The sequence below is a fragment of the Mirounga leonina genome, unplaced genomic scaffold, assembly GCF_011800145.1.
Source record: "Mirounga leonina isolate KUSES-001 unplaced genomic scaffold, KU_Mleo_1.0 Mir_357, whole genome shotgun sequence".
Taxonomy (NCBI): Eukaryota; Metazoa; Chordata; class Mammalia; order Carnivora; family Phocidae; genus Mirounga; species Mirounga leonina.
Window position 1 is genome coordinate 184,626 of NW_023270702.1, and position 25,178 is coordinate 209,803.

The window sequence follows — 25,178 nt, forward strand, 5'->3', positions numbered from 1 at the left end:
TCATCAGCATGTCAGGCATTCTCCCCATATTTAAAGGCTTCCTGAAATCCTAACCTCTCCATGAATCATAGCACCTGGCATACAGTGGGCATTCATTCATTCCTAAAGGACTTCGATTCCCTCCACACTAGAAATGCAACAGTGATTTCTGCCCTATGAGGCTCTGACATATACTCAACACACACAACAAAGCATGCCTACTAAACCTTGTACAGGCTACTCTCACTCTAGATTTTTTCTAAAATCTTTGAGCCTATATTAACCTGAGAACCAACTTTAGAATTCCTTTAAAGGAAAGTATCTGTTTAAAAGCACACCTTAATGAGGATGCTGGTCTTAAAACATGCCCCCAAAGTATTTGACACTCTTCCTGTCAAGAAAGGTGGGATCTGTGTTCCAGCCCATTGAATCTGCATCCTGTGTTTGCCTGTCAAATGGAGTATGGAGAAGTGATGCCACATCACTATATAAATTTAGGCCTTGAGAACTGGCATCATCTGCTACTGTCTGTTGAGATACTCACTGTTGGAACTCAGCCACCATGTTTTGAGGAAGCCCAAGCAGCCCATGGAGAGGGCACGCTAAAGAGGAACTGAGGCCCCAGCTGAACGCCCAGCTGAGCGCATCAGCCTTCCGGTCATGTGAGTAAGCCATCTGGGAAGTAGACTCTCTGGTCCCTAGTCGAGCTGCTGGGTAAGGCAGACCCAGACCTTCTATGCTAAGCCCTGCCCAAATTACAGGTTCATGAGCTAAACAAATGTTTGTTGTGGTTTTTAAGCCACTGTTTGGGGGTGGGTTGTTACTCAGCAATATACAACTGGAACAATGGGCCTACTTGGTCATGAGGATGAGGTCTTCTGCACATACTGTAGTGGGTCTGCATTAGTGGGGCTCCGGTAGGTGGCTAAACGGCTCTGTGTAAGAAATAAGAGGATATTGGACAGTTCTAAGGCAGCAAGCTAAGGAGCAGAGGAAGCAGAGGATGAAGGGAGGGAGAGGGCTGTAGCAATAGGGAGAGTGGCTGAAGCAGAAATGAACTCAACAGTCTGTGAAATTATCTAGCCCAGAGATGAAAGAGATGATCTAGAACAGGGATATCCGTGGTTCAGGTTTAAGGTGTTTGCTAAGGCAGCTGGCTGCCATGTGATGATGCACCTGTTAATCTCTGTCCCACACACCCTAAACCTTCCCCCAAATCTGCTGTACATCTAGTTTCGAGTCTGGAATACTCAGGATTTGATGAGTGTATGGCCTTAAAGTCTGCGGGGCAATGCAGTGCAGAGTAACATAGTGAACACTTGAAGCAAAATGGAGAATGCAATTTGAGAATTCACTGGAAACAAGAGCTGGAAACCAGAGGTGACTCAGGAAAACATAAGGTTTATAACTGTCCTCCCCTCTTTCTCGCCCCATAACCCCCATCCCCTGGACACAAGTGAGGGATCCTGGATGTCTCTCTTTGTGGAACGTGGGCTCAGATCTTTGGGGGGCTTTGATCTTAAGGTTTATAGTGACTTCAGTTGACTAGCGGTTGACTTATGGGACACGTTACAGCATTGATTCTCACCATGCACTGGGTCTCCAAAATGGGTGCCTCTAATATTTGTGCTTTGAGGGGATAAACACAATTAGTTTCCTGGGCCTCCATGTGGGCCCTCAGGGACACTTGTCTAGGTTGGTCTGTGGTGTCACTGGAGCATCATACACCTTGGTAGGTGCTCCTCACAATGCTGCTTAATGATGCAAGCAGTTCGATTCCTCCAGCTGGTCGGTCAGGTGAAATACTCTGGTACAGGGAAAGACCCATGCCAGACTTCTGATCTACCAACTGTAAGATAACAACTTGGTCTTGTCTGAAGCCATGAAGCTTGTGGTTACCGCAGCAATGGAAAACCAGTACAACCTGGATGTGAACCATCACAACAGAGAATTTTAGTTAAGTGAAGGATTTAAATTAGAATACAGAAGAAAGTCAAAATGTCCACAGCTTGCTTTTTGAGTCAAAATAGAGACAGACAGTGCATGTTTTCTTCAAAGTTACTTTTACTGGAAAAACAACAACAACAAAACATTTTGTTTTTCAAAAGAGTCCAAATAAAAGACTATTACACAAGATTGCACAATCACTTACGAATGCCGCAGTTAAAGGTAAGTAGGCCAGTCTCACAGAGTCCTTGTCTAAGTAGTTTTCTCCGTCTGCAACATACCGAGAATGTAATTCTCACAGCTGCTGGGCTGATTTCACAGTCCCATTGACCAAGCTCGCTGTGTCTTATAATTGAATCAGACCTTAGGTAGGAACTTTTCCACCAAGACTACTGTCTTGAGAGCAGTTTTAATGTTCACATTCTTTCCATTTACCTCTGGCTTTTTTCATAGGCAGGGGTACAATTCGGCATTACCCAATGTCTTTCTCCATTTACCACCCGATTTCCTTTCCTCTGCTTGGGACATAACTTCCACAGTCTTCACATTCTTTTCCACCACCACTGTCTTTACTCTACAATAATATGACTTACACGTAAATATAGAAACCTACATCCTCAAAGAGGAAGAAAAAGAAAGGACCACCTGCTAGAACACAGATCCAGGTAGGATAGGTAATTCCAGGGAGCCCCGGCAAGGACTCTGCCATTAACACTAGCTTGTAAAAAGCAATTGTGAACTTAAAAAAAGAAATCAAATTAGATATGGTGTGTGTGTGTGTGTGTGTGTGTTGTTCTGCACCATTTTGAATTAAATAGGAATAAATCTAATAATACGCTCTAGTTGCAACATGAAATGAGAATGTTAACAGCTTACAAACACTGCTGGGAACGCTCAGTTCTCTTCTGAGACATGGGGCATACAAATGAGTCCAATTTGCAGAATCTTCCTCTGGGCCTTGTAGTCACACGTGCCACAGATGGATGTGCTTTCTTTCCAGAGAACCAGAGGCTGCAATTCTGATTAGATTCAAGCTCAAGGTACAATTTAGCAAATGCTACATGCTTTATTAATGATTTTATGCACCTGTGAGGTCTACTTAGGACCCAGAAGTTAGGTAAGAATATAGAAACAGTCTCTTGAAAATATAAATCATAGCTATCTGTATATCTTCTTAGAAATTATGAAAAAGCCTAACGAAGTTTATGAATTTGATTTTTATAAATAGCTTTCTAAAACAAGCCTACACATAATTTTTCCCCTCAACAGTACTGATAAAATACAGGGCACCTTCTTCTTTCAAGTATTTGGGTAAAATAGTATACCCTGAGAATTTGGGGTGCAAACCTACACCTTGTAAACTATAGAATGAAACTCCTCAAGCACCACGTAGGAAAATGTATACCATGATAGTTTTTAAACACAGAGACTATTACTGAATGTGTTTTCTCGTGCACATATATATATACTTATCATGAGATTATAGTCAATCTACTTAAGAATCAATACTGTCCTGCAGTCCAAAGTATTATTTCAGGTAGCATGAGCATTCAATTTGTAGCAAACACAGACTTTCATTTCTATGAAGTATGAAAATAATTAAAATGCATGAAATCTCTTTAAGAGGCAAGAATGATAAAGTCAAATCTGAAATTAAGAAATTTGTATCACTAGATAGTTCCTAGTGTTATAGGGATGAATTTGAAATGTGTGCTAACATTTGAGATTTGTCATAAAGCTGTCAAAGTGTAATTTGGTTTAGCTTATTTACTCAGTGGTATATAGAGAGCCACATACATGCAAACGTATAAAGACATATACAGACATCCAGAGAGCCTATATATTAAGTCACGAACTGCATATTTGGGCTTCATTTAATCCTGAGGGCAATTTCAGTGAGTGCTCTTAAGAAAATATATTCTACTGGATTAAAGTTTTCATACTGGTTACAAATGGTTTCAGTTTTCCAGAAACAACTCAAATGGAGCCTATTTCAACCTGACCATTTAACCAACAGGGAGAAAGAGGAAATGGGTCAAGGTTTCTACAGACAATGCCCCTTGGTTCTTCTGGAAAACTGAGTCCCACACGTTAACCTTGAGAGGAAATGGCAAAAACCAGACTCTACAATTCTAGTTCGACTCTAGTTTGGGCACTATTTCGGAAATGCCACGTGCTTTATCAATGGTTTTGTGTTCATAAAACATAAAAGGGTAGTGCAGTAGCTAAAGGGACAGGGTCAGGGTAATAGTTTTATGGATAAAAAGGCTTCATAGACTCTTATTTTATTCCACTTAACTTTGGTTGAAACAGGAAGGGCACAACCACTTTATTCAAATAGCAAGGCAACCTCAAGAAATAATAAAACACCGAAAATAAGGATTTAGATTTACCGGGTGTCTTTAAAAATGTTCCTCCTGATCACTTGAGGTAGTAAATGGCCAGCAGCATTGGTTTGGTTTTTGTGGTTTGATGAAATAGAGAACCATAAAATTATCAATAAACAATGTGGCATTCATAGAATATTATTTTTAAAGTTACAGTTTTAACCACTTGGACATTTACCACGTCCTTGACAGCTTCTTAGAGGATGTGGCCTGATAGAGCTGACAAGTGAAAAGTTCTCTTTTCTTTCCTAGTTTCTGTACTAGTTTACCTCAATGGGAGAATTTAAGGCTCAGATCTGCTGGTGATAAATAATGATAAATAGCTTATGGGGTCCCCAGGCCCTTGGTAGGTGAGAACTCTACCGCATTGGCTAGGGAAGGAAATGTCTCTCTTTTTGAAGACCTGGCAAGCAGCTGACTACTCAATATGATCACTGATGATCATCACTCAAAAGGATCACGATTAGCCTTTTTTTGTAAAAGTCACACATGGTTTTAAAACAGTCTTGTCAACTCTGGTACTATCTCCACCCAAATCCTAGATCTGTTTTGCCAGATGTGTTCAAACACTTGAGAGTTCATGGTGCTGCTTTGAGTATTGCAGGTTGGAGATCTTTGAAATTGATTGTACCTCCTTCATTTAATATTAAGTGACCTTAAACCCAGCCAATCTCTGCAGAAAATGAGGAACGGCTGATGCTGTAAGAGCCCTCCAGTGGTGAAAGATTAAGTCCGTTCTGGGGCGAAGCTGCTGCTGTACCTGGGTGGGAAGACCTCCGTGGCCAAGGACGAAGGCTTTCCTCAATACGGGACAAGGGCATCTCGTCTATACGCAGAGGCTGTTTTATATTTTGTGCTTCATTTCATCGCTCATCAGTGCATTGACTGAATTGTGACCAGAGCTGACTATTTCTGCCTCAATGCTTTTCTTCTACCAGATAGTATTTCTTTTTAGAGCAAAATCCCTTTAAGAAAGGCCCTAAAGGTGAAATCGAGTTATTTTTCCTAAAGGAGTCTGATATGGGAAGCCTAACTACAAAGTAATGGGATTATGTAAATCATACAAAAATCAGTCCCGGGTTTTTACTCCCATCTTCAGTCGTGAATAGCATAAAATGCTGTGGCTTCGAGAAAACATTCTAAGCAGAAACCAAAGACTGATGATCATTAAAATCAAAACAAGGGTCTAAAAGAAATTTACCAGGATGCCTTGTCTTCGAATAAATAAATAGCTAAGATTCCTTAAAGAAAGTCTGGAAGAACCTTCAAGTTATTCTCTCTCTTTAAAAGTAAGAAATATTCCAATGTGTTCTTTGTTGAATATGTATTGACATACTTATTAATGATGACAATCTAAATATTTATCTGTTCAATCAAGTCTTCAAGACTCACCATGAACACTCACTAAAATAACCTTCAGAATTGAGTTACAACTGAGGCAGTATAAAAAGTCGCTGAAAGGTTCTGTGATTTGGATTCTCGACATCTCGTAAGCCCATAAGGAGCAAATGATGCAATCCTAGGTCCTTGCTCTCGGTGTGGCTGGGGCTGGAGAGAATCAGAACCACTGAATCAGTTTACATTCCACTCTACCACCCCCAAACAGGCCACTCCTCAGACTCCAAGCAATCCGTGAGAGAGGAGCATGCAACTACGAAGGGAGGGAATCACTGAAGAGGACCAAAACAAGGCTATCCACTCATAACAAAGGTTGGATTCCTAGAGGAAAAGAGACATTTTATACATTTCTGAGACTAAGAACTTAATTTTAGACACAACCACTGGCTCTTCAGGACTTCAAGCCATTCTATTTTAAGGCAACAGATAGCGTCATGGTGTTGTACAAATGGGAAAATGAAAACAAAGCCCAAGAGTTAAAACCACTAGTTTTCACAATCACATTTGAAATCATGCTAAACCCAATAAAAAGAACGTGTAGAACATAACCAAGGGAATGACTAGGCTTGACTGGTATATGATTCAAAATGCAGACCCGTTGTATTTAAAATGGAACATGTGATCCAACTCTGCCATCTAATCTGAGAACCTCTAAGGAGATCTGTGATCCAAATTATTGATTTGCCGGCATGCTTTACAACAGAACCAATCTCATTGTGTCGTATGTTTTGATTGAACTATGAGAACACTGAAGGGATGGTTATGCCTAGTCACAAGTACAGGAGGGAAAGATGAAGCGAAAGCTTATCTTCTGCTATTGAAGTATAAAAAGAAATCATTTTGCAATCATTCACTCAGCTTAGTAACACTAAAATAACACAAACTGTCTTAACAGGGTTGTTCAGGAAAATATAGAAACTTACACACTTGGTTTATAAGAAGCAAAAACTAAGAATAACACATGTAGAGGAAGTTTTTCAGCTGAATTCTTAGTGCTGTTACAACGCAACCTTCCGATTACAGAATCGTCCATCTTCTGTCTTGCTCCTATAAATAAACATAGTCAAAGAGGAGATCATCAGTTCTAAAAGTAAATCTCACTTTTCAAGAAGCAAGAAAAATGTCAAGATATATTTTATTTAATTATTTGGCTAATTTCAACATTACTAAATATGTTTGGCAATGTGTTTCTGACCTTACTTAGACATTATACTGACTTCAGGAAAGTGCCCAGAGTGGAATCTCTCTTTGAAACTTGAATTAAATCCAATCAACTGTTTGAAATGATTTTAGAGTTAAATGTTTAGTTTCACTGAAATCACCCTTAGCAGAGATAAAACAGTGTAATAGATATGTTCCTAAAACATCATGCAGAAATGATATTTAAGCTAAAGAGAAATATTTGAAATTTACCATGAGTTAGTAATATAGTTAAGGGAGTAAATTCTATACTGAGAATTCTTATAAGTGAACGATCACTGCTTAAATTATGTAGAATTTCATACAGTGCATTTTGATTAAACTGAGATACACCGTTTAGAGCCTGTAACTTAGTTAAATCCATTCTACACATTGACAAGTTCAAAATCCTACTGAAAATGAGCCCTTTCTGTCGATCTCTCTCTCTATATAGTATATCTACTAACACTTTGCCTAGAAAAACCATTTTTTTTAAGATTTGAGAGTTGATATTTGAATACAATATTATGAAGACAGAAATAGGCTGTCCTACAGGTAATATTTGTTGGGGATTAAGAAGACTATCGTGAAAAATAACCTCTGAGAAGTATCAAATAACAGCCATCTAATCAATTATATCCAGTCAGAGTAGCTCAGCTAGGGATTTTTTAATCCTGTCATCTAAAAATTGACCTGTGTTAAATACGTAAGAAAAAAAGTCTATAAGGATAATTATGATTATTGGGACACCTGGGTGGCTCAGTTGGTTAAATGTCTGCCTTCGGCTCAGGTCGTGATCCCGGGGTGGTGGGATTGAGTCCCGAGCCCCATGTGGGGCTCCCTGCTCAGTGGGGACCGTGCTTCTCCCTCTCCCTCTGCCCCTCCCCACCATGATGTCTTTGGGGCCGGTGCTCTCTCTCTCAAATAAATAAATAAAATCTTAAAAAAAAAAAGAATATTTATGATCTAATGTTTGTTTATCTTATTCTTCTGTATTTTATATTGAGGAATGACCTTCAAGATGAAATGGGCTGTGGTAGGCTTGGAGACTTCTCATTTGCTAAATTTAAATTTTTGAACCTTAGGACATATAAAGCAGCAACAGGAAAAGAAACTATAATTACAAGGGGAGGAGAAGAAAATAGAAGACTAAGAAGAAGAATTTCAGATTCAAGGACCCAAGGATCTGACAACAAGTCAGGCTGAGTCCCTCATGAGGCAAGATTTTGTGAAGATTCCCTGGGAAGAGTGAGAAGGACACAGGGTGGTCGTAGGGGCAGAGGAGGGGAGGGGGCTTGTGGCCAGTGCTGTGGGGGTGGGAGGTGAACTACGGGATGGTGAGAACAGCCTGAGAAATGAAGGAGATATCTATTTATACAATCTACTGGGATCATTTTCTGGGATCCACAGCCCAGATATCGTCTTTCTATTCTACATTCACAAGACACTGGTTCTGCTTACATTAACTTCCCAGGAATTTTCCTTGAAATTTTGAAAATAATAAAGTTGCTCCAACACCTATTAAGGATAAAATAACAAAACCCACCAGTTTAACCTCTCAGAGGATCATGAAGAAGTCAGTAAAGATGAGAGGGGTGATGACACTGTGTCACCAGGCATTTGGCCTCGATGACTTCCCATGATTATAGGACCAGAACACATGACAGAGTTCGGCAGGGATGCTGGGTTAGATTTTCCCTTGTTCCTCACAGACCTGGGCCCAGACAGAGAGGAAAATCTCTACATGCAGCTGACAAGCGATATCCAGAGTTGTATAACATTCTGGAAGGCCTTGGTCCTAAGGTACCCTGACCCACAGCCAACTGGCCTGCCCCAAGAGATAAGCCAGCTCAAAGGGGACTGCAGGGCTGTGGGCACTGCCTTCAGTTGGGGGAAATATAAAGCAATCCTGGATGCAGGCCCCTAATGCTGGGTACCCTGGAAATCTGCCTGGATAAGGGCCAATTTGCTGCTCTGGTGAGGGCCCCTCAAGGATGACGGGATTCTGAGGCATTTAGGAGGTTCATAGCTGTTTGCTATGTCCTTTGTAATGGTGTTAGAACTCAATCTTCACAACACTCCTGCAAGGTATTTCCATTTTACAGTTGAAGAGACCAAGGCCCAGAAAGGAAAAGTCACTTGTCCAAAGTAATACGAGCATTAGAATTTGAGCCAGAGCTGCCTGACATCAAGGGGCCTATACTTGGCCTTTAGTCAAAGCCCCACAGTTCTCCTTCAGCTATAATGCATGAACCCATGCTACTCACGGGGACACCCCCTACCCACTCCTCCCCACGTCCCACAACTAACTCCCTATCCCCGTCCACTGGGAGTCACAGCCACCCCTAGAAGTTCTGAACCTGCCTTGAATTCTCTTTGAGGCATAAGGTGTTCGAATACCTAAGGACGGCTAACATGGAGACTCAGTATCTGCTAGACCTTGCCAGATTCGGGGTCAATTTGTTACCTGATTCTGCTAGACCTTGCCAGATTCGGAGTCAATTTGTTACCTGATTCTCTTCCCCCTTTTCCCAGGGAAGGGAAGAGGGACAGTTCGCCACAAGAAACTGAGGCCTGGAGGCCAGAGAGCAAAAGAAGTGGGCATACAGGGTTCACCCGGGAGGGTGTGGGCCACAGAGCTCGAAGGGCCTGGGCTGCCGCTGATCTGTTCAGCTGGGACAAGTTATTTTTTCACGGGTCAAGCAGGAATTAGAAATAATACGTTTTACTTTAGGAATCAAATGGCATGATATTAAATCTTGATATATAATAAATGATTAATACCCAGTAGCTATTACTTTTCATTTATTATTAATTTTATAGGCAGTAGAGAAGAAAATATAAAGGCAATCCAATTGCGGAGAAAGGCACAAAAGCATAAGCCGGAAGGAAGCTACAATCCAAGGAAGGAAAAAGGGAGAAAAGGCGAAAAAGACATTAGGAAGATAATAAAAGAGCAGCTATAGATAATAACTGAGAGAGAAAGCCACAGCTAAGTGAGGGGAAAAACAGAAATAAACTGATTCAGGAATGTAATTCTAGAATGCACGACAGAGGAAGCATCACGCTTGCACCTGCAGCCCTTCCCTCCACCTGGCCTGCACGAAGCCACGGGGAGTCCAGTGAGGCAGCCAGGCAGGGGGCACCTGTCCCTTGGGCCGTCCAGTGGGTGATGAAAACAAATGCATGCGGGAAAAGGTGAGCAGAGGGGAAGAAGCAAGGTGGAGCCTCACACTAAAGCAACGGAAAGTGAATGGGAAAACAGAGACCGTAAAAGAGAATGAAATCACCAAACAAAAAAGCAAAAAACCAGTAAAAATTAAATTCTCAAACCAATGGTCAGGGAAGACAGGGATGGGGAGTGAACGGGTGGGACAGACAACCAGGAAGGAGGGCCACCAAAGCAGAGCGGCCTTAGAGAGAAAAAGAGGAGGTGAAATGAAGAGCAGGAAAGAAGCCAGCTGGGAAGAGATTCTGGCAGAGGATAATTCGGGTTTCGAGTCCCAACTCTGTCCTCAGGGAAAAACTGTGACCTAAAAAGCGTCACTTAACTTCTCTGAGCCCCAAGTTCCTCCTGCAATTTTATGTTTTATTTTTTTTATTTAAATTCAATTAGCCAGCATACAGTACATCATTACTTTTTGATGTAGTGTTCAGTGATTCATCAGTTGCCTATAATACCCAGTGCTCATGGTGTCACTAATGCCCATCCCCCGGTTACCCTATCCCCCCACCCCCTCCCTTCCTGCAATTTGAACGCAAGGGACAGGGTTTGATGATCCGAGGAGCCCTGGAGGGCTGCCCCTGCTCCCAGCCCCATTCTCTTTCCACTTCAGCTGCTGCTGTGTGGGGCTCTGTTGAGGGGGTGGAAAGAACCTGGAGGAAGCGATGAGGAAAGAGAGACCAACGTGTAGGAGCAACATAAAGCACACTCAGAAATGGAAAGACAAATGGATCAAGTCTTACAGGGAAAAAGACCAGACATTCAATGAAAAAAAACAATCGCGTGACCTGCCATGGCGCAGGCGTGGTGCCCGTTAAAGTTTTCTTTTGGGGCGCCTGGGTGGCTCAGTTGGTTGGGCGGCTGACTTTGGCTTGGGTCATTGGGGAGGCTCTTCCTCCCTCTCCCTCTGCCCCTCCCCCTGCTAGTGTGCTCTTTCTCTCAAATAAACAAATAAAATTTAAAAAAAAAGTTTTCTTTTGTTATTATTACATATTTATTTTATCTTTATGTCCCCACAAATGGCATTTGTGATCAAGTCTCAGTGAACGTTTTAAAACAAAAGTACGGAATTGAAGTGGGAGGGCCAGAAAAAGCATGTTGGGGAAGGAAAAATACAGCTACGCGTGTCGAATGACAAAAAACTCAACCAAAAATAATCCCATCAGAAAAGGCATCAAAGACCCTGCGGAAAAGGGACTTTCAACCCAAAAGTCAACAAACGATAAACTGGTGTGCCTGGCACACTGGCATGTCGCGCCCGGGGTCCCATTGTGACTACCAGTCGCTGGGTCACCGGCTGTGAACTGCCCTATCCATTGACCGCAATGTGTGACATCGTTACTAAGGAAGGATAAAGCAAATAATATTGCTAATTATCTTCTTAGCTGGGCTGTGACCTGGCAAAGTTTGGGGAGTGCCACCACCTGGACCACAGGAAGGCGAGAAGCAGCAAGACCCACCTGTGAAAGCTGAACCAAAGGAAATTCATAACCTAATCATCAGAGAGAGAGCACGGCAGCTGGTTATGCTCAGATATACACGGCAGCGAGAAAGCAAAGCTCCCTGTTACAATGTGCAGCTAAAAATAGACGATGAAATACTTATTATTTGAGCTGGAGGCAATCTTTTTTTTTTAAATGTTTTATTTTTTTATTCATGAGAGTCAGAGAGAGAGAGAGAGAGGCAGAGGCAGAGGGAGAAACAGGTTCCCCACCTAGCAGGGAGCCCGATGCGGGACTCGATCCAGGACCCTGGGATCATGACCTGAGCCAAAGGCAGACGCTTAACCATCTGAGCCACCCAGGCGCCCAAGCTGGAAGCAATCTTAAAGGTTAAGACAGGACTTGAATCTTGGTCTCGCAGTTCTGCGTGTAGGGGTCTGTGTCCTCCTGCTGGCGTGTGGGCTCTTGGCCTGGGGACCATACTGGGTCACCTGTGGGTTAACAGCCCCACCTCAGAGTACACCGTGGCTGGTGGAGTGTAAACATGTAATCCATGTTCTTTGGATGAATGAGGGAATGAGCGCATTTCGTTCAAACATTCATTCACACAAGTGTGCAGAGAGGCACAGAGGAGAGCCCCATTGTGTTGGCTGTCAGTACAGAGCTCATTATGCTCTCTGCCATCCTTCCTTTGCTCCAGGCCTCCTACCAAGGAGTGCACAGTGTGGCTGGGGGGCCAAGAGCCCCTTCTGCAGGTCCTGGCTTATCTCATTCCCTGGGGATTGTGGCAAAGCCATTCCAGTCTAAGCCCTAGTTTTCTTCTCTGTGAAATGTTGTGATTGGATCAAATCACTGGTGTGACTTCTGAGTTGAAAGGGGCACCTAAACTAAACTCCTACCCTACCTCAAGGGAGATCTCTGAAGTCAGTCTGGTTTTCAAAGGAAATCTTCAACAGAAACCAGTTTCCAAGACTTCTCACCCTGACCATCCATGCGAGCATCCGTTGATCATGAGTGTGTACAGCGTAATTTTTTTTACATATTGGAACAATGTTTACAATATTTTGCACACAAGAGAAAGAACTGCACACTTTTTTTTTTTTTATGTATCTGACTTTCTTTGGAAAGCGGCATAGAACTCTCAGGAAGGTGAGTTTCGAAGGATTTTGGTTAGTTATCTGAGTTTGGATAGTAGATTTTTGCCTGTATATAAAATGCTAATCGTTAGTTCCTGACTAGTCTTCTTCAATTGAGAAGCCAGCTTTTGTACTTCTATCTTTAGAGCTGCGAACTAAAATAAAAGACTGTGCTTTCAAAGGGGAAAACTTTAAAAAAATTACTGTTCAAATCTCGAACACCCAAAATCCGGATTTATATTTGTTTATGATGGCAACAACGCCATGCCGAATCTCTCCAGACTCCGCAGACAGGAGAGAAGCCCAAAGCAGCTGCTAGCGGGACAGCATACAAGTGTGTGCCCGGTTGCTCCCTCCCCTGTGCCCTGTCCTCTCTTCCCCTTGCTTCTGCACCTCCATGGCTCACACAAAGGCCTCCCGGGATTAGCTGCCCCAAAATAGCTTTAGGTAAACATACCACCTGTCCGGATGATTACATTTTTGTCTAGAGGCTACTCTTTTCTCTCTGCAAAACTAAGTGTCTAATTCTGAGCCTCTTCCATATGCATATTGGTTTTTTTACATTGAATAAAAGATGCATTGTTTACCTTTAATCCCCACACCCCCTCTTTGTGATTGTCATACACCGCAGGTTGCAAACTTTTAGAGAGGAAGAATTCAAATTATCTATTTCTAGAGTGCAAGGAAAATGAGGCTTGGGCTCTCATCTGAATTTTTAGAGCAAGACCCAAGGATTTTTGAACGGTGGCCTAATGTCTAGAAGCCTAACAAACATAATACATAGTAACAGTTCCTGAATTTGGAAAAGGTTTTATACCTTGCAATATACTCTGATGTCATCTGACATTCAGATAAATTTTGAGGAGTAGATATTATTGATACGAGTGTCACGAGTGCTAGAGAGTTTGCATGCCCAAGAACACACAGCTGGTAAGAAGACCAAGCTGTGACTCTAATTCACTGATCCCACTTCTTAATTTAAGGCTCTTTCATTGCACAAAGAAACAATATTCTTCTGTTCCTTTTAGTTCAGAAAGGAACTCCACCTCCCTTCTTGATTCAGTACGATCTTACGGAAAAGTGAAAGTCCTAGAAGCATATATGATGCCAACACATCCTCATCTGAAAAGAACAGGAAAATGAGGGGGCAGATTTGTCCCCACACTGCTGACACCTTTGTGCTCCTATCTGAAGGCTGCCCATGTCTTATGTGTTTGACCTGAAGTGTCCTGGGTCAGACAAGCCAAATTCACTTCTCCTGTCATGTTCCATGGATATATTTACATCAAGGATTCCAGTTTGTGAATGTGGATTAATTCGGGTGTTAGGAATCTACTTTATCTGATTTCTTTTAAAGGGGGACAAGTGGAGGTTGATTATTTTCTGAAGGGAGAGAATGCAGAAATGAAAAGGAGCGTCTTACAGGGATTAGCAGCCCAGCATAGTGGATTCAGTCTGATCAGACTGGATCAAACCCAGCAGCCCATCCAAGGAACCACTGCAGCTGGAGGATCTCCCCCTTTTCATGGAGGTCAAGTGTGTGTGTGTGTGCAAGATATATTAAAGACCTTGAACTCGCCCTAGGAGAGAGTACTCTAAGTGTCTGGAAACAAAAATAAGAGCTTAAAATATACAGCCCCTTCGTAGAAGAAATGTCAAGAGAAAGAAGATGTGGTGGAGGAAGAGAAGCCTTTCTACAGATTTTAGAAAACCTCCGAACAAGAAAATGTCAGTGTGATTTTTCCCTCCTTGTGAGGAGCAACTAGATTAACGGTGTTCCTTGTGATCTCTCAGGATATCCGTGCCTTCTGTCACTGGGGCTGCTGGGAATAGAGTGAAGCTCACTCCGCAAAATCCAGACCAGGTTTTCCTTTCTTTCCCCGGCCAACCTTCACCAAAGGCTAGCCTGACAGATCTAAGGTTCACTTCCCTCCTACTCACCGGTGGGAAAAATACTGGGGCAGTTTGAAAAGGTCAATGGGGGAAAGGCTGGCTGCGGGGATTGAGGTGTGGGAAGAAGAGGAAACTTGGTAAGAAAACTAGCTCCTTAATCATTTGGATGCGGTTTTGTTCTGTTCTCCCAACATGCCCCTTTTGACAGACAGCCTCCCCTGCCACTCCAAACACAAAACAATAGGATTGCTCTTAATCCCTGAAAACTGATTAACAAAGTAACATTCACTCACCAGCAGCTACTCCGTTCTGCTTTCTGGGGACTGCTCATCATCTGTGTTCTACCACAAAGCTCATGGTAGTGCCATCAAAGGAAGGGGGGGCAATGATCCTCGGCCCCAGCGGTTGCGAAGTGATGCTGATGACAGGCTTGCCGTGCAGCTGGGCAAAGCCTTTGGCCCCCATGAGCTGGGATGTGGCTGCTGGGGCCAAGGAGGAAGAGGAAGCAGGAGACTGACCAGAGGCCATGAAGTACGGGGCCTCAGTGAATGTGGCAGCTGCCTCTTTGCTGTGGGGCTCTGCTGCCACGGAGGAGAGCTCGCTACCCCCTGGAGTGTGAGCAATTGGCGTGGGCTGCAGGGCATTGGTGGGCAGCACCGTGGGCAGAAACCCAGGGTAGATCATGTAGGTGGGTCCATAGGCCCCAGGACTCAGGGCCAAAGGAGGCACAGGGAGGGACATGGGAGCCACAGCCTGCTGCTGGGAGGTCATGGGCACATCCACATACTGCCCCGTCTCAGGGTCAAACAGTCTTCGGGTCATGGGCTGTACTGGTGTGTCCACCAGATAGTACTGGCCAGTCGTCACATCCAGGAGCATCTTGCGCTGGGTCTGCTGGGGCTGTGGCTGCTGGAACGGGTCTGCGGGGACTGAAGCTGGGCCTGCAGGTGCTGGGGCAGGCATGCTGGGTGGGGAGAAGCACAGGACCTGGGGCTGGGCTCCTTGCAGGGTGAAGGGCAGCGGCGGCTGGTGGTAGATGGCAGTGGGGAGATGCTCGGGGCTCTGTGGCCCTGTGGGGGGGGCTACTGTCTCCCTGGGGTTCTCGGGTTTGGTACGCCAAGCTGGCCGGCTGGTTCCACTGACCTGAGAGCCTTTGGGACTACTGGGGACTTGGCTGCGGGCACTCAGGGGGGGCAAGCTGCAGAGAGTGGCCGCTGAGGAGGCTGGGGGCCCCTCCCTCCCGGCCCCGGGCCTGACTGTTAGCTCTGGGGCCGTAGAGCTTCCTTTGAGGGGGATGGACAGGTAATTCTCACAGTCGCTATGGTTCTTTTCCAAACTGCTGCCATTTTTCCTATTGGTCACCTCATCAGGAGGTGCCCGCGCGGCCGGAGAGATCTTGAGGGACCGGAGTCCCTGGGATTTGATGCCCTTTGCTGCTGAAGGACTCTCTGGAGAAGGCTCTTGGGGGAACTTGCCAGCGACACCCCCAGTTTTCTGGGTGCTGCTGGCACTCACCGTGAACACGTTTCGGTTGCTGGGGAGTGGTGGGAGGGGCTGCAGGGCCTGGGTTCTCTCCACATCCTTGTGGGCCGGGGGGATGTAGAGGGATCGCGGCCTTTCCCTGGCCAGGTTCTCGAAGGCGGCTGCCCGGGCAGACACACTCTCAGTGCCAGGGTTGGAGTTTCTCCGCTGCAGACGCTCCGCAGGGCCCCCACGCAGCACCACGCCGCCTTTGTTTCCGGGGCCCCGCTCCGCCGGCTCTCCCAGTCGTTTGGCCAGCTTGTCTGGATCCCCCTCTGCGCCCGCAGCCCCTTCCCTCTCCTCGCTGGCAATGAGCGACAGGACATGGCTGTCCATCATCACGGGCAAAGGGTCGCTTTTGCGCTTCCACTCCTTCCTGTTGAAGCTGTACAGCTCCTCCATGGACCTCACGGCGGCCGTCAGCTTCTCCAGGGCATTCCGAGAGGGCTTTGGGGCTTTCCCTTCCTCCTTGACCTCCTCCTCCTTGGCCTTCTCTGGGGTCTTCTGAGCAGAAGCCTTAGAGACGATCTTGAGCACAGGCAGGTAAGAGCCCTGCTCGGGCTTATTGGGGGCAATGGTGGCCACGGGCAGCCTGCCAGATGCCCTATGAACCAAGACGGTCCCTTCTGGAGAGGACGAATTCAAGAACCGGCCGCCGCCACCTTTGCCTACGTTCTCCCTCGGCTCCAGGTCCATGCTACCTTCCCTTGGGTTCACCACCGCCTGGCATGTAATCACTATGGGGGAAAGGGATCTGGATCCGCCCCCTGCAGTAGCCAGCTGCCTGGGCTTGGGCCCGGTCAGCCCCTGCTCTGGGGTAACACTGCCCTTGTCACTGCTGTCCCCTGACCCTTTGATTAGTTTCCTGACATCTCTCACCTGGTGGAGGGGGCCTTGGGCCTTGGACTTGTCTCTGACGTCTCTCACTTGGAACTGGGGCACTTTTTCCAGGTTGTCTCCCCGGAAGAGCTTCTGCTGCGCCCTGCCGTTGTCCTCAACGGTCTTGAAGAGGTTAGGGGCGCTGCCGCTGGCCAATTGGGGCGTGAGCAATTTGGCAATATTGAAGTCCGAGCTTGGCTGCTGCACGCTCCCCAGCCGGATCTTGATTTCGGGAGCCTTGGGCCGGATCACTGCCGTGGAGGTGGCTTGGGCGGCAGGGTACTTGGTGGCCTGCTTCCCTGGCTGCTTGTCCTTGGGCGTCTGCTGGATGTTGGGGACAAAGAGGCGCGACATGATGGTGGACTTGCTGGCAGAGATCTCTCCAAGATCAGCTCTCCAGTCGCCCCCTTTGGGAAGCTTCAGCTTCCCAATGGGGGCCTTTTCTTCCCGCTTCTCGGCCTCCTTCTCCTTCCAGGAGCGGAATGCACTGTTCTGACTCCGCAGGAAGATGCCTTTGACAGTCTCCGATGCGCTCTTTTTAATTTCACAGACTTCTTCAGTGTGTCCGTCCGCGAAATTTCGGCCGGAGACTGCATTGCTCTCCCGAGGAGCACTGGCTTTGAAAATGGGCGATTTGGACTCGGCCGTCGAGCCCTCCGCACCTGCATCGGACACGCTGACCACCGTGTACTCAGAGCCGGCCTCGGAGTGGCGAGAACTCTGCCTCTGCAGGCCCCTCTCCCGTTGCTTCTCCCCCCTGGCGGGACCCTCTGTCTCCTTGGAGGTGCTGGAGAGGTTACGGTGGGATGTGTCAGTGACTTCTCCCCTCTCCATTTTGAACTCATGTTCCCGCTGCATCTTCTTGGAGATGACATTTTTGAGCAGACTGGAAGCAAACTTGGACTTCTTCTGGGGGCCGTCGGTGCGGGAGGCAGGCTTGCTGCTCTCAGAGGCCTCCGAGCCGTCGTCCGTGTACACCGACCCGGGGCCCTTGCTGGAGCCTTTGGTGGTTCTGCAGGGCCCAGTGGCTGAGCTGGCTTTGCTCTCGCTGCGAAAATTCAGGGGCTCGAGAAGGGTGACCACGCGGGAGCCCGTCTGGACCTGCTTCTGGAAACACAGAGGTGTCTCCACGTGTTTGATTTCCCCCTCGACTTTGCTGACCACGAACTCCAAGGCTTTGGTCTGGGACTTCTTGGCCTGGATGTAGAGCTGGTCTGCGGTCGTCCTGGCCCCACGGCCCTTCCTCAGACCTGCGGCCACAGAGGCCGCACTGCTCCTGAGGAGGCTCTGCTCCACCCTGGCTCCAACACCTCCACATTTTAAATCCAGGAAGGTTGACCACCGCCCAAAGCCGACTTCGGAGAGTGTGGAGGACTCCCGGGAGCTGATGTTCAGGGCCTCGAAGTAGGGGTAGGCCAGGCTCCGGAAGGCCCGGGAGGTCAGGTTCCGCACCTCCTTGTCCGCATCGTCCAGTTCACTCACGGCACTGGAGGCTCCGCTGGAGTAGTCCGCCACCTCCTTCGCGCGGATGGCCCCGCACCGGGTTTGCAGGTGAGCAGGGACAGCAATGAATTTCTTTGCATGGTCCTGAGCCACGGCTGCAGCCGTGTCTTGCTTCAGTGAACTTGAATTGTGTTCAGCAGCTGTAGAGACGCGGAGGCTCATGTCGCCTTCATGCTTGGCAGCATAAATAATGTTTTGCTTTTCACGCACGTTGCTAGGCTCATTTATAGCCCGGGAAGTCGGTTTGATTGATAGGAGGATCTGGCTTGCTGCACTCCCACAGCTGCTGGCCGCATCGGCTGCTGCCCCTGAAGCTGCGTCCGGGGGCTCGGGCAAGGGCTCACTCAGGGTGGCAGTGCCAGGCCCAGTGGGTGGGGGAGTGGGGTCACTGTCAGAGGGGCCACTGCCCACTTCCGTGCTGCTGGTGTGGCGACCACCGCTGTCTGCGCTGGGGCGCGCCGGGTCACTGCTGGTGGGGCTTGGAGTCTGGGTGGCGTGGGTGCTGGGAGTGGTGCTGAGGTAGCAGCTGTTGTCGTCGTCCTCTTCGGTCGGGGTGGTGACGTCCCCAGGGGTCTCGTCGCTGCCACCAAAGGAAGCGTAGTCCACGAATGAGTAGATCACGTTGTTGTCCTCGAAATCCCAGCGGGAGGCCAGTCCCACATCAAAATCCATGTCCTGCTCCACCTCACTCAGCTGGATCTCGTGGGTGGTGATGTAGTGAGCCTCCTCATTTTTGGGGGGGTCCCTGCTGCACTGAGACTTGGCAATAATGTCCCTGCACTCAGTTCCATCTCCCCCTCCTCCTCCCCCCGCTCCTCCTTCTCCCCCCTTGGGCTGGTGGCTCACTGCGCTCTGGCCACTGTCACTCTCAAAGCCTAAAGACGAAGACGAGGTGGCCAGAGCCCCTGCTGATGTGGTGGTATCATCCATCTTGGAAAGGCCACCTTCTTCTGCTTTGTCCACTGGGGAGGAGGTCGAGGAGGAGGAAGATGGGAAGTTGCTGCCCTCATCAGTGCGCGAGAGCTGGGATCTGGAGAGTTCCGAGGCAGCAAGATTCTTCTGGGTGGTCAGAGCCTCGCTCTCTTGACCTCCGGGCTTCTCTTGGGCTTCCTCCTTGGGACTCCTGGGGGCCCTCTGCTCCCCCGGGCGGTGCTGCAGGGCGAGTCTCCTGGTGCGGGGACTCTCCCCCGGGGCTGCAGCCGAAGCACACATCTCCACATATTTCGCCTCTCGCTGGGAGGAGGCCGGGGCCCCCGGCAGCCGCTGCAGCTGCTGCTTCAGCTCCTGGTTATCTTGAGCTCCGCTCCCCGGGTCACCCACCTCCCGCAGTCTGGCCTGCAGACTCAGCTCCCGGGGGGCGGCTTCCATGCTGAGCCCGAGCCCAAGTTGCAGCGACAGGAGGAGACAGTGGTGAGCGGCGCCGCGGCTGGCCCGGCTCCCTCCCTGGCCCTGGAGGGGCTGCAGAGTGGCCCTAAGCAGGGCCCCACGTGCCTGGCCCGGGCCCAAGGCTGGAGGCACCACTGCGGTTGCTGCCACCCCCTCCCGGCTCTTCAGCCCCTGTGGCGGGGCCGGGACAAGCCCGAGGGAGGAGGGAAGGCTCCCGGCAGGGGTGGCAGGGGGGGTCTGGGGCCCAGGGGCTGCTCCGGCCGAGACTGTGGCCACCTTCCCGTGGCTGAGCTGTTCGGTCCAGTTGTTTGCCTGCCACCGCCTGCGGCCACGAGTCTGAATGCCATCGGCCACGGAAGGAGCAGCATCTGTAGGTCGACCCAGGGACTTCCAGAAATGAAAGGAAAGCATGTGCTGTTTCTTGTGAAGCCTTGTCCCTTTCCTGGATGGGGCGAGAGTGGGTCACGTCATTCCAGAAATATTTTTAGTGTCTATTCCCTAGTCATACCGAAACCACTCTTGAGGGCAGAGAGAAGAGGCGCTGAGATGACAAGAGAAGGTTGAGGGTGGAGGGGGCCATGTGGGTTCTCACTGGAACCAGCCACATGCTCTATGTAATCTAGTACCGAGATGTCTAGCAGGCATGAAAGGATTCTTTACCCACTGCCATCTTTCACTCCCAAGTCTGACTAAATGGGTTCTTCCCCTTGTTCTTACATAAAATCCAAATTCTGCGTTGCATTCCAAACGAATTCAGGACGATCCAGAAAGATTTCATACTCTCTTCTAGACATATGGTAGGCTTTCTGCTTGCCTCAAAATCTATGCATTTTCTTTTTCTTTCATCTCAAATCAGATGAGTTCTGGTAATAAAACTTTTCATAGGAATAAAATATTCCATCCCTCTTTCTCCAAAGTTACACTCTATAAAACATAATCTGTTTGTTTCAAAATCGAAACCCTTCTAGAATCCTTACCGTGTTGACATGAAGTATTAAAAGGGCAATTTTCGGGGCACCTGGGTGGCTCAGTCGTTAAGCGTCTGCCTTCAGCTCGGGTCGTGATCCCGGGGTCCTGGGATCGAGTCCCACATCAGGCTCCCTACTCTGCAGGAAGCCTACTTCTCACTCTCCCACTCCCCCTGCTTGTGTTCCCTCTCTTGCTGTCTCTCTCTCTCTGTCAAATAAAATCTTTAAGAAAAAAAAAAAAGGGCAATTTTCAAAGACTTAAGACATAACACTTTAAATATGCTTTGACATATAGTCACTAAAAAGGAGCACATGGGGTCAAAAATGAACACTACTTCGAATCCCTACAGTAGCCAATAGATCTCAAAAAAAAATTCCTTAAACTTCTAAAACCGTGGCAAGACGATAAACCTTCAATTAAATATAGCCTGGGCTGCAGCCTCATGGTTCGTTTTCGCTGGCTGAATTCCAAACCTGCAGGGTGTGGCGTCAAAAGGCACAAAAGAACAACGAATCCACTTACCCTTCATGAGTACAGTGTGGCTTGGAGGGAGGTTCAGAGAGGAAATGTGACCCGTTGGCATGCCCCACGGACATGAAGCCAAAGTCCTAGTTCACTGGCTCTGAGTTACATCCATTTCAGATAATTCAGTAGTTGTGCAAGGGAATTTGCCAAGCACCCCAATGATGGAGGTTCTCTGCTGGCCACCCTCAGAACAGATCCTCGGGTGCTATCAGTGGAGAACCACGACTCTTGGTTTTGGTGAGATCTGGCCCTCATCACCTGCCAGGCCTAATTTCACCACTATACATAGGCTATGTGTCACTTATGCCGATTGAATAAAGCGCTATTTTAAACATCCACATTTGTGGGCAACAAAAATAACATCATCACCCATCCCCTTCCAACATGAATGCCACCCCCGCACAGAAAAATGTTCCTTCCTCTGGATAGGCGTGGGGGTAGGTATGGAGTGGGAGCCCCTACCAACCGAAGCATTCACCTTCCCATACTCGAAATACGGAGACCACAGCCCTGCCAGTCTCCCCATGACGATTTGCTTCTGCCCACATCATTGCCATTATAAACACAACATAAGGAAAGACTGGAAATACCAAGTACCATGGTGTGGATATAAGCCAGAGCGCGAGGTAGAGAATAAAAGAGAAAAGGAAACAGAAAGAAACAGATAGAGGGAGAGGAAGGGAATGAAAGAACAAGAAGAGAAGAGAGAATTTGCTAAATTTGCAACCAACTTTTTTGATTGTGGGGAACCAGACCTAATTGCACAAAGTCCTCGATTTCTAATGATAATAAAAACTTAAAAGTGACATTCACAGCTAAGAGTTATATAGCGCTTCCTGTGTGTGAGGCACAATTTGAAGCATGTCTAAACGCGAACGTATTAATTTATGTAATCCTCATAACAACCTGAGGGGTGAGGTATACTTTTTATAGATAGGAAAGCTGAGGCGCAGAGATGCTAAGAAATTATGGAGCAGGCAGTCTGGCTCCCGAGCTTGAACCTGAACCATGATGCTGCAGAACAGAAGCTTGCTGGCTTCTCTGCTCAAATGCTCTCCGTGGCACCCAAAACACAGTTAGAAGGGAATGAGGCACCCGTTAGGCAATTCCATCCACATGACCACAAACAAACCATGTAACTGTTTCTGTTTTTTTTTTTTTTTTTTTTTTAATATTACAACCTGTGTACACATTATGTACTCAGGGATTAAGGAACATGACCCTACAAATAAAATGAAATAAAATATAATTGGTTGCTTCAGGCAAGCAGAGTTAATTTCAATGCCCCATTCTAATCTTGCTTTGAGGCCTTGGACAATAAATCCTGAACACTGCCTCAAGCACTGTGGGCCATACACAGTCCAAAGAGGAATAGAAGGCAGGATTTCTGCCTATCAAGGCAATTATAGTCTAAGGGGGAGTTTTCCAGCACTTTCCATATGGCCCTGTCTGTTATGATAACTCGATGTATTTCAGCAGTTTCTCCTTGCAGTTGGCAAAGTACAAAATTGGAAGGTCAGATGCCCTGGGTGTAGGTTAAAGTATAATTGCTTAATGCCTGAAGTTATGAAAACCTGCTTCCAGAGTCTTGCTTCCTCCAGAGAGCACAGCCCTAGAAGAGCGCCCCAAGAGACAAAAAGAGAGGGTTATCCTAAAAGAGGTACTTACCTCCAAATTCTCTGTGCAGCTTTTTCTCTTTTCTAACTAAACGAAAGCCATTGTAGAAAAAACTCGTAAGAAAATCTTTTTCAAATAAAGTCCATTTTCAAAAAGTAAGGTTTCATTCAAATCACCAATTCTATTTAAAATTCAGACAAGCAGAGAATTTGGAATAGGACAGTATTAAAAGATTGAAAAAAAAGAGAAGAAGAAGAAACTCACAAATGGAAAACAATAACCAATTGTAAGGTAAAGAACTCCAAACTGCCTGCCCCCTGCATTTTCAGAGTTCTCCGTCAGTTTATGTTACTATGAAATACTCATTTGGTAGCCATCAAGCCTTTTATTCCTTAATATGACTATAGTCATTTTTTTTTTTTTTACAGATGAACTCAGTGATTGCCAACCTGATCTCAACTCTTGAGCAATTAACAGTGACTAATGTCACCAGCATTAACCCCTGTTAAGCAAGCATTCTTGCTTAGACCAGGCAAGGTATACTTAGTAGATATCTTTATATGGGATTTCAAAGAGCAACAAAGGAAATGACTCAGTGTCATTATTTTTATCTCTGTAGAGAAAGTTCTTAGCATTCCCTGAAAGTCTTGTGAAATGTATCATAGTATGAGAAACTTTAACGTGATTCAAGAAATTGAGAATGAAGGCCAGGCTATCCACCAGTTGGAAAAAGGATATGGTTGTATTTCAGGTCCCTGACAGTGGCCTAATATAATAGACCAATATATCATTCAAAAGGAAGAAAACTTACCAGTATAGACCACTAGCCGAGAAACAAAGAGATAGGTTTCAACTTGGACTCAAACTAGAAGCCAGACAACAGATTTACTAAACACAGACATTCTCAGGATTCTCTGGGGTGCAACAGGAGAGAGATATTTTCTGATTACTTCAAATTCTGTGTAAGGCTTCCCGTAAACACCTGCACACCTCTTCACACACACTGATGTGAAGGAGGCTTTCTGTTGGCCACAGCTTAATGCCGGAGTGTGACCAGCTGTTTCCCCTTCCTGGCCCAGGTGGGCACGCCTGAGAATTACATCTGAAGGAAAGGCATCACGTTATTTTTTATTTTTATTTGTTTATTTGTTTTTGCCAGGGGTGCCAGGAAGTGTTTATTTATGTGGCTACTGAGGTAAATATGTGCTTTGGCTTGTTTAATCCTCTCAAAAACACCACGAGAGAGCAATGATTATTCCCATTTTATGGCTAAAAAATTGAGGGCAGTGAAGACCTGTAGGAGCATGACTTTTCACAACTAATCGTGCTAGTGCCCTGACTGCCCAGTTCCGAGTGGCTCAAGCCCACCACGACGCTCAGCTGATGATGGAGCCCTCGGGCTGCGGAGGTCACAGGCTTATTGCCACCGCTGGCCAATTAGCTGTCCCACCAGCTGCCTGCACATGGGACCAGCTGGTCACCACAGAGTCCAAGGAAACGGAGTGGCAGGATTAGTGTAAAACTATCCCTGTGAATAAAAAAAAACAGCATGTACCCTGAGGATGAATAAGTAGCACTATCTACTTGTGCAAAGAGCATGTTGTTGTAGGAGCGTGCCATGCACATTGTAGATGCAACCCCTTGGCTATGCCCTTAAAACTTGGAAGGACAGGAAGAAACAGTTCACCACCAGAAATAAAACTTTGACGTTCAAGCCCGCACACAGAGGGCGGAGGTGGTGCGAAAAGATTCTTTACTTTTTCCCCTCCAGTCAGGATGGGTGTCAAGGAGTTGCCTCTCTCTGGTCTCCTGCCCTCCTCCCCCTCTCCTCTCTCAGTGGTCTCCTAGATGTTGCCCTCCCTTTCCCATGTCCATTTCCCCTTGGCCCCTGACAGACCTTCCATCTGGTTCTCTCTTGAAGGAAGAGTGGAGGTTTTGGTGTTTCAGATCTTACTGGATAAGGGAAAATTATCCTTTCCAGACCCGTCTCAAAGTGAAACGCTGACAGGACAAATAAATATTTCTCTGTGTAATACTGGCCATTTCAAATAGCCTAACTCTGTCCATTTCTCCAGACTCGGCTCTTGGCTATCAGTTACCCCAGCCTTCAGGAGGCAGGGTCCCTGAGCGGGGAGTTGCTAAGGGTCCGGGACAGTGGGTCAGGGAAGATGCGTCATTAGGCTTTAAAAGTTGC

The 25,178-nt window shown here is 46.8% G+C and overlaps 1 protein-coding gene across 3 annotated transcripts; it reads right to left on the reverse strand.

Annotated features, from left to right (window-relative positions):
* Positions 1-2,023: 2,023 nt before the first annotated feature.
* Positions 2,024-23,359, reverse strand: CUNH4orf54 (chromosome unknown C4orf54 homolog). 3 transcript variants are annotated; one of them, XM_035030150.1, is made up of 3 exons: positions 23,036-23,359; positions 14,878-20,315; positions 2,024-6,758 (listed from the first exon to the last, which is right to left on the reverse strand). In XM_035030150.1, exon 2 carries the CDS (start codon positions 20,282-20,284, stop codon positions 14,915-14,917), a length of 5,370 nt encoding a protein of 1,789 aa, XP_034886041.1. In that variant the 5' UTR covers positions 20,285-20,315; positions 23,036-23,359; the 3' UTR covers positions 2,024-6,758; positions 14,878-14,914. The 3 variants fall into 3 exon arrangements, with proteins under 3 accessions (XP_034886041.1, XP_034886040.1, XP_034886042.1); XM_035030149.1 differs by lacking the exon at positions 23,036-23,359 and adding an exon at positions 21,365-22,513; XM_035030151.1 differs by lacking the exon at positions 23,036-23,359 and having other exon boundaries at positions 14,878-20,117; positions 20,254-20,310.
* Positions 23,360-25,178: the final 1,819 nt, after the last annotated feature.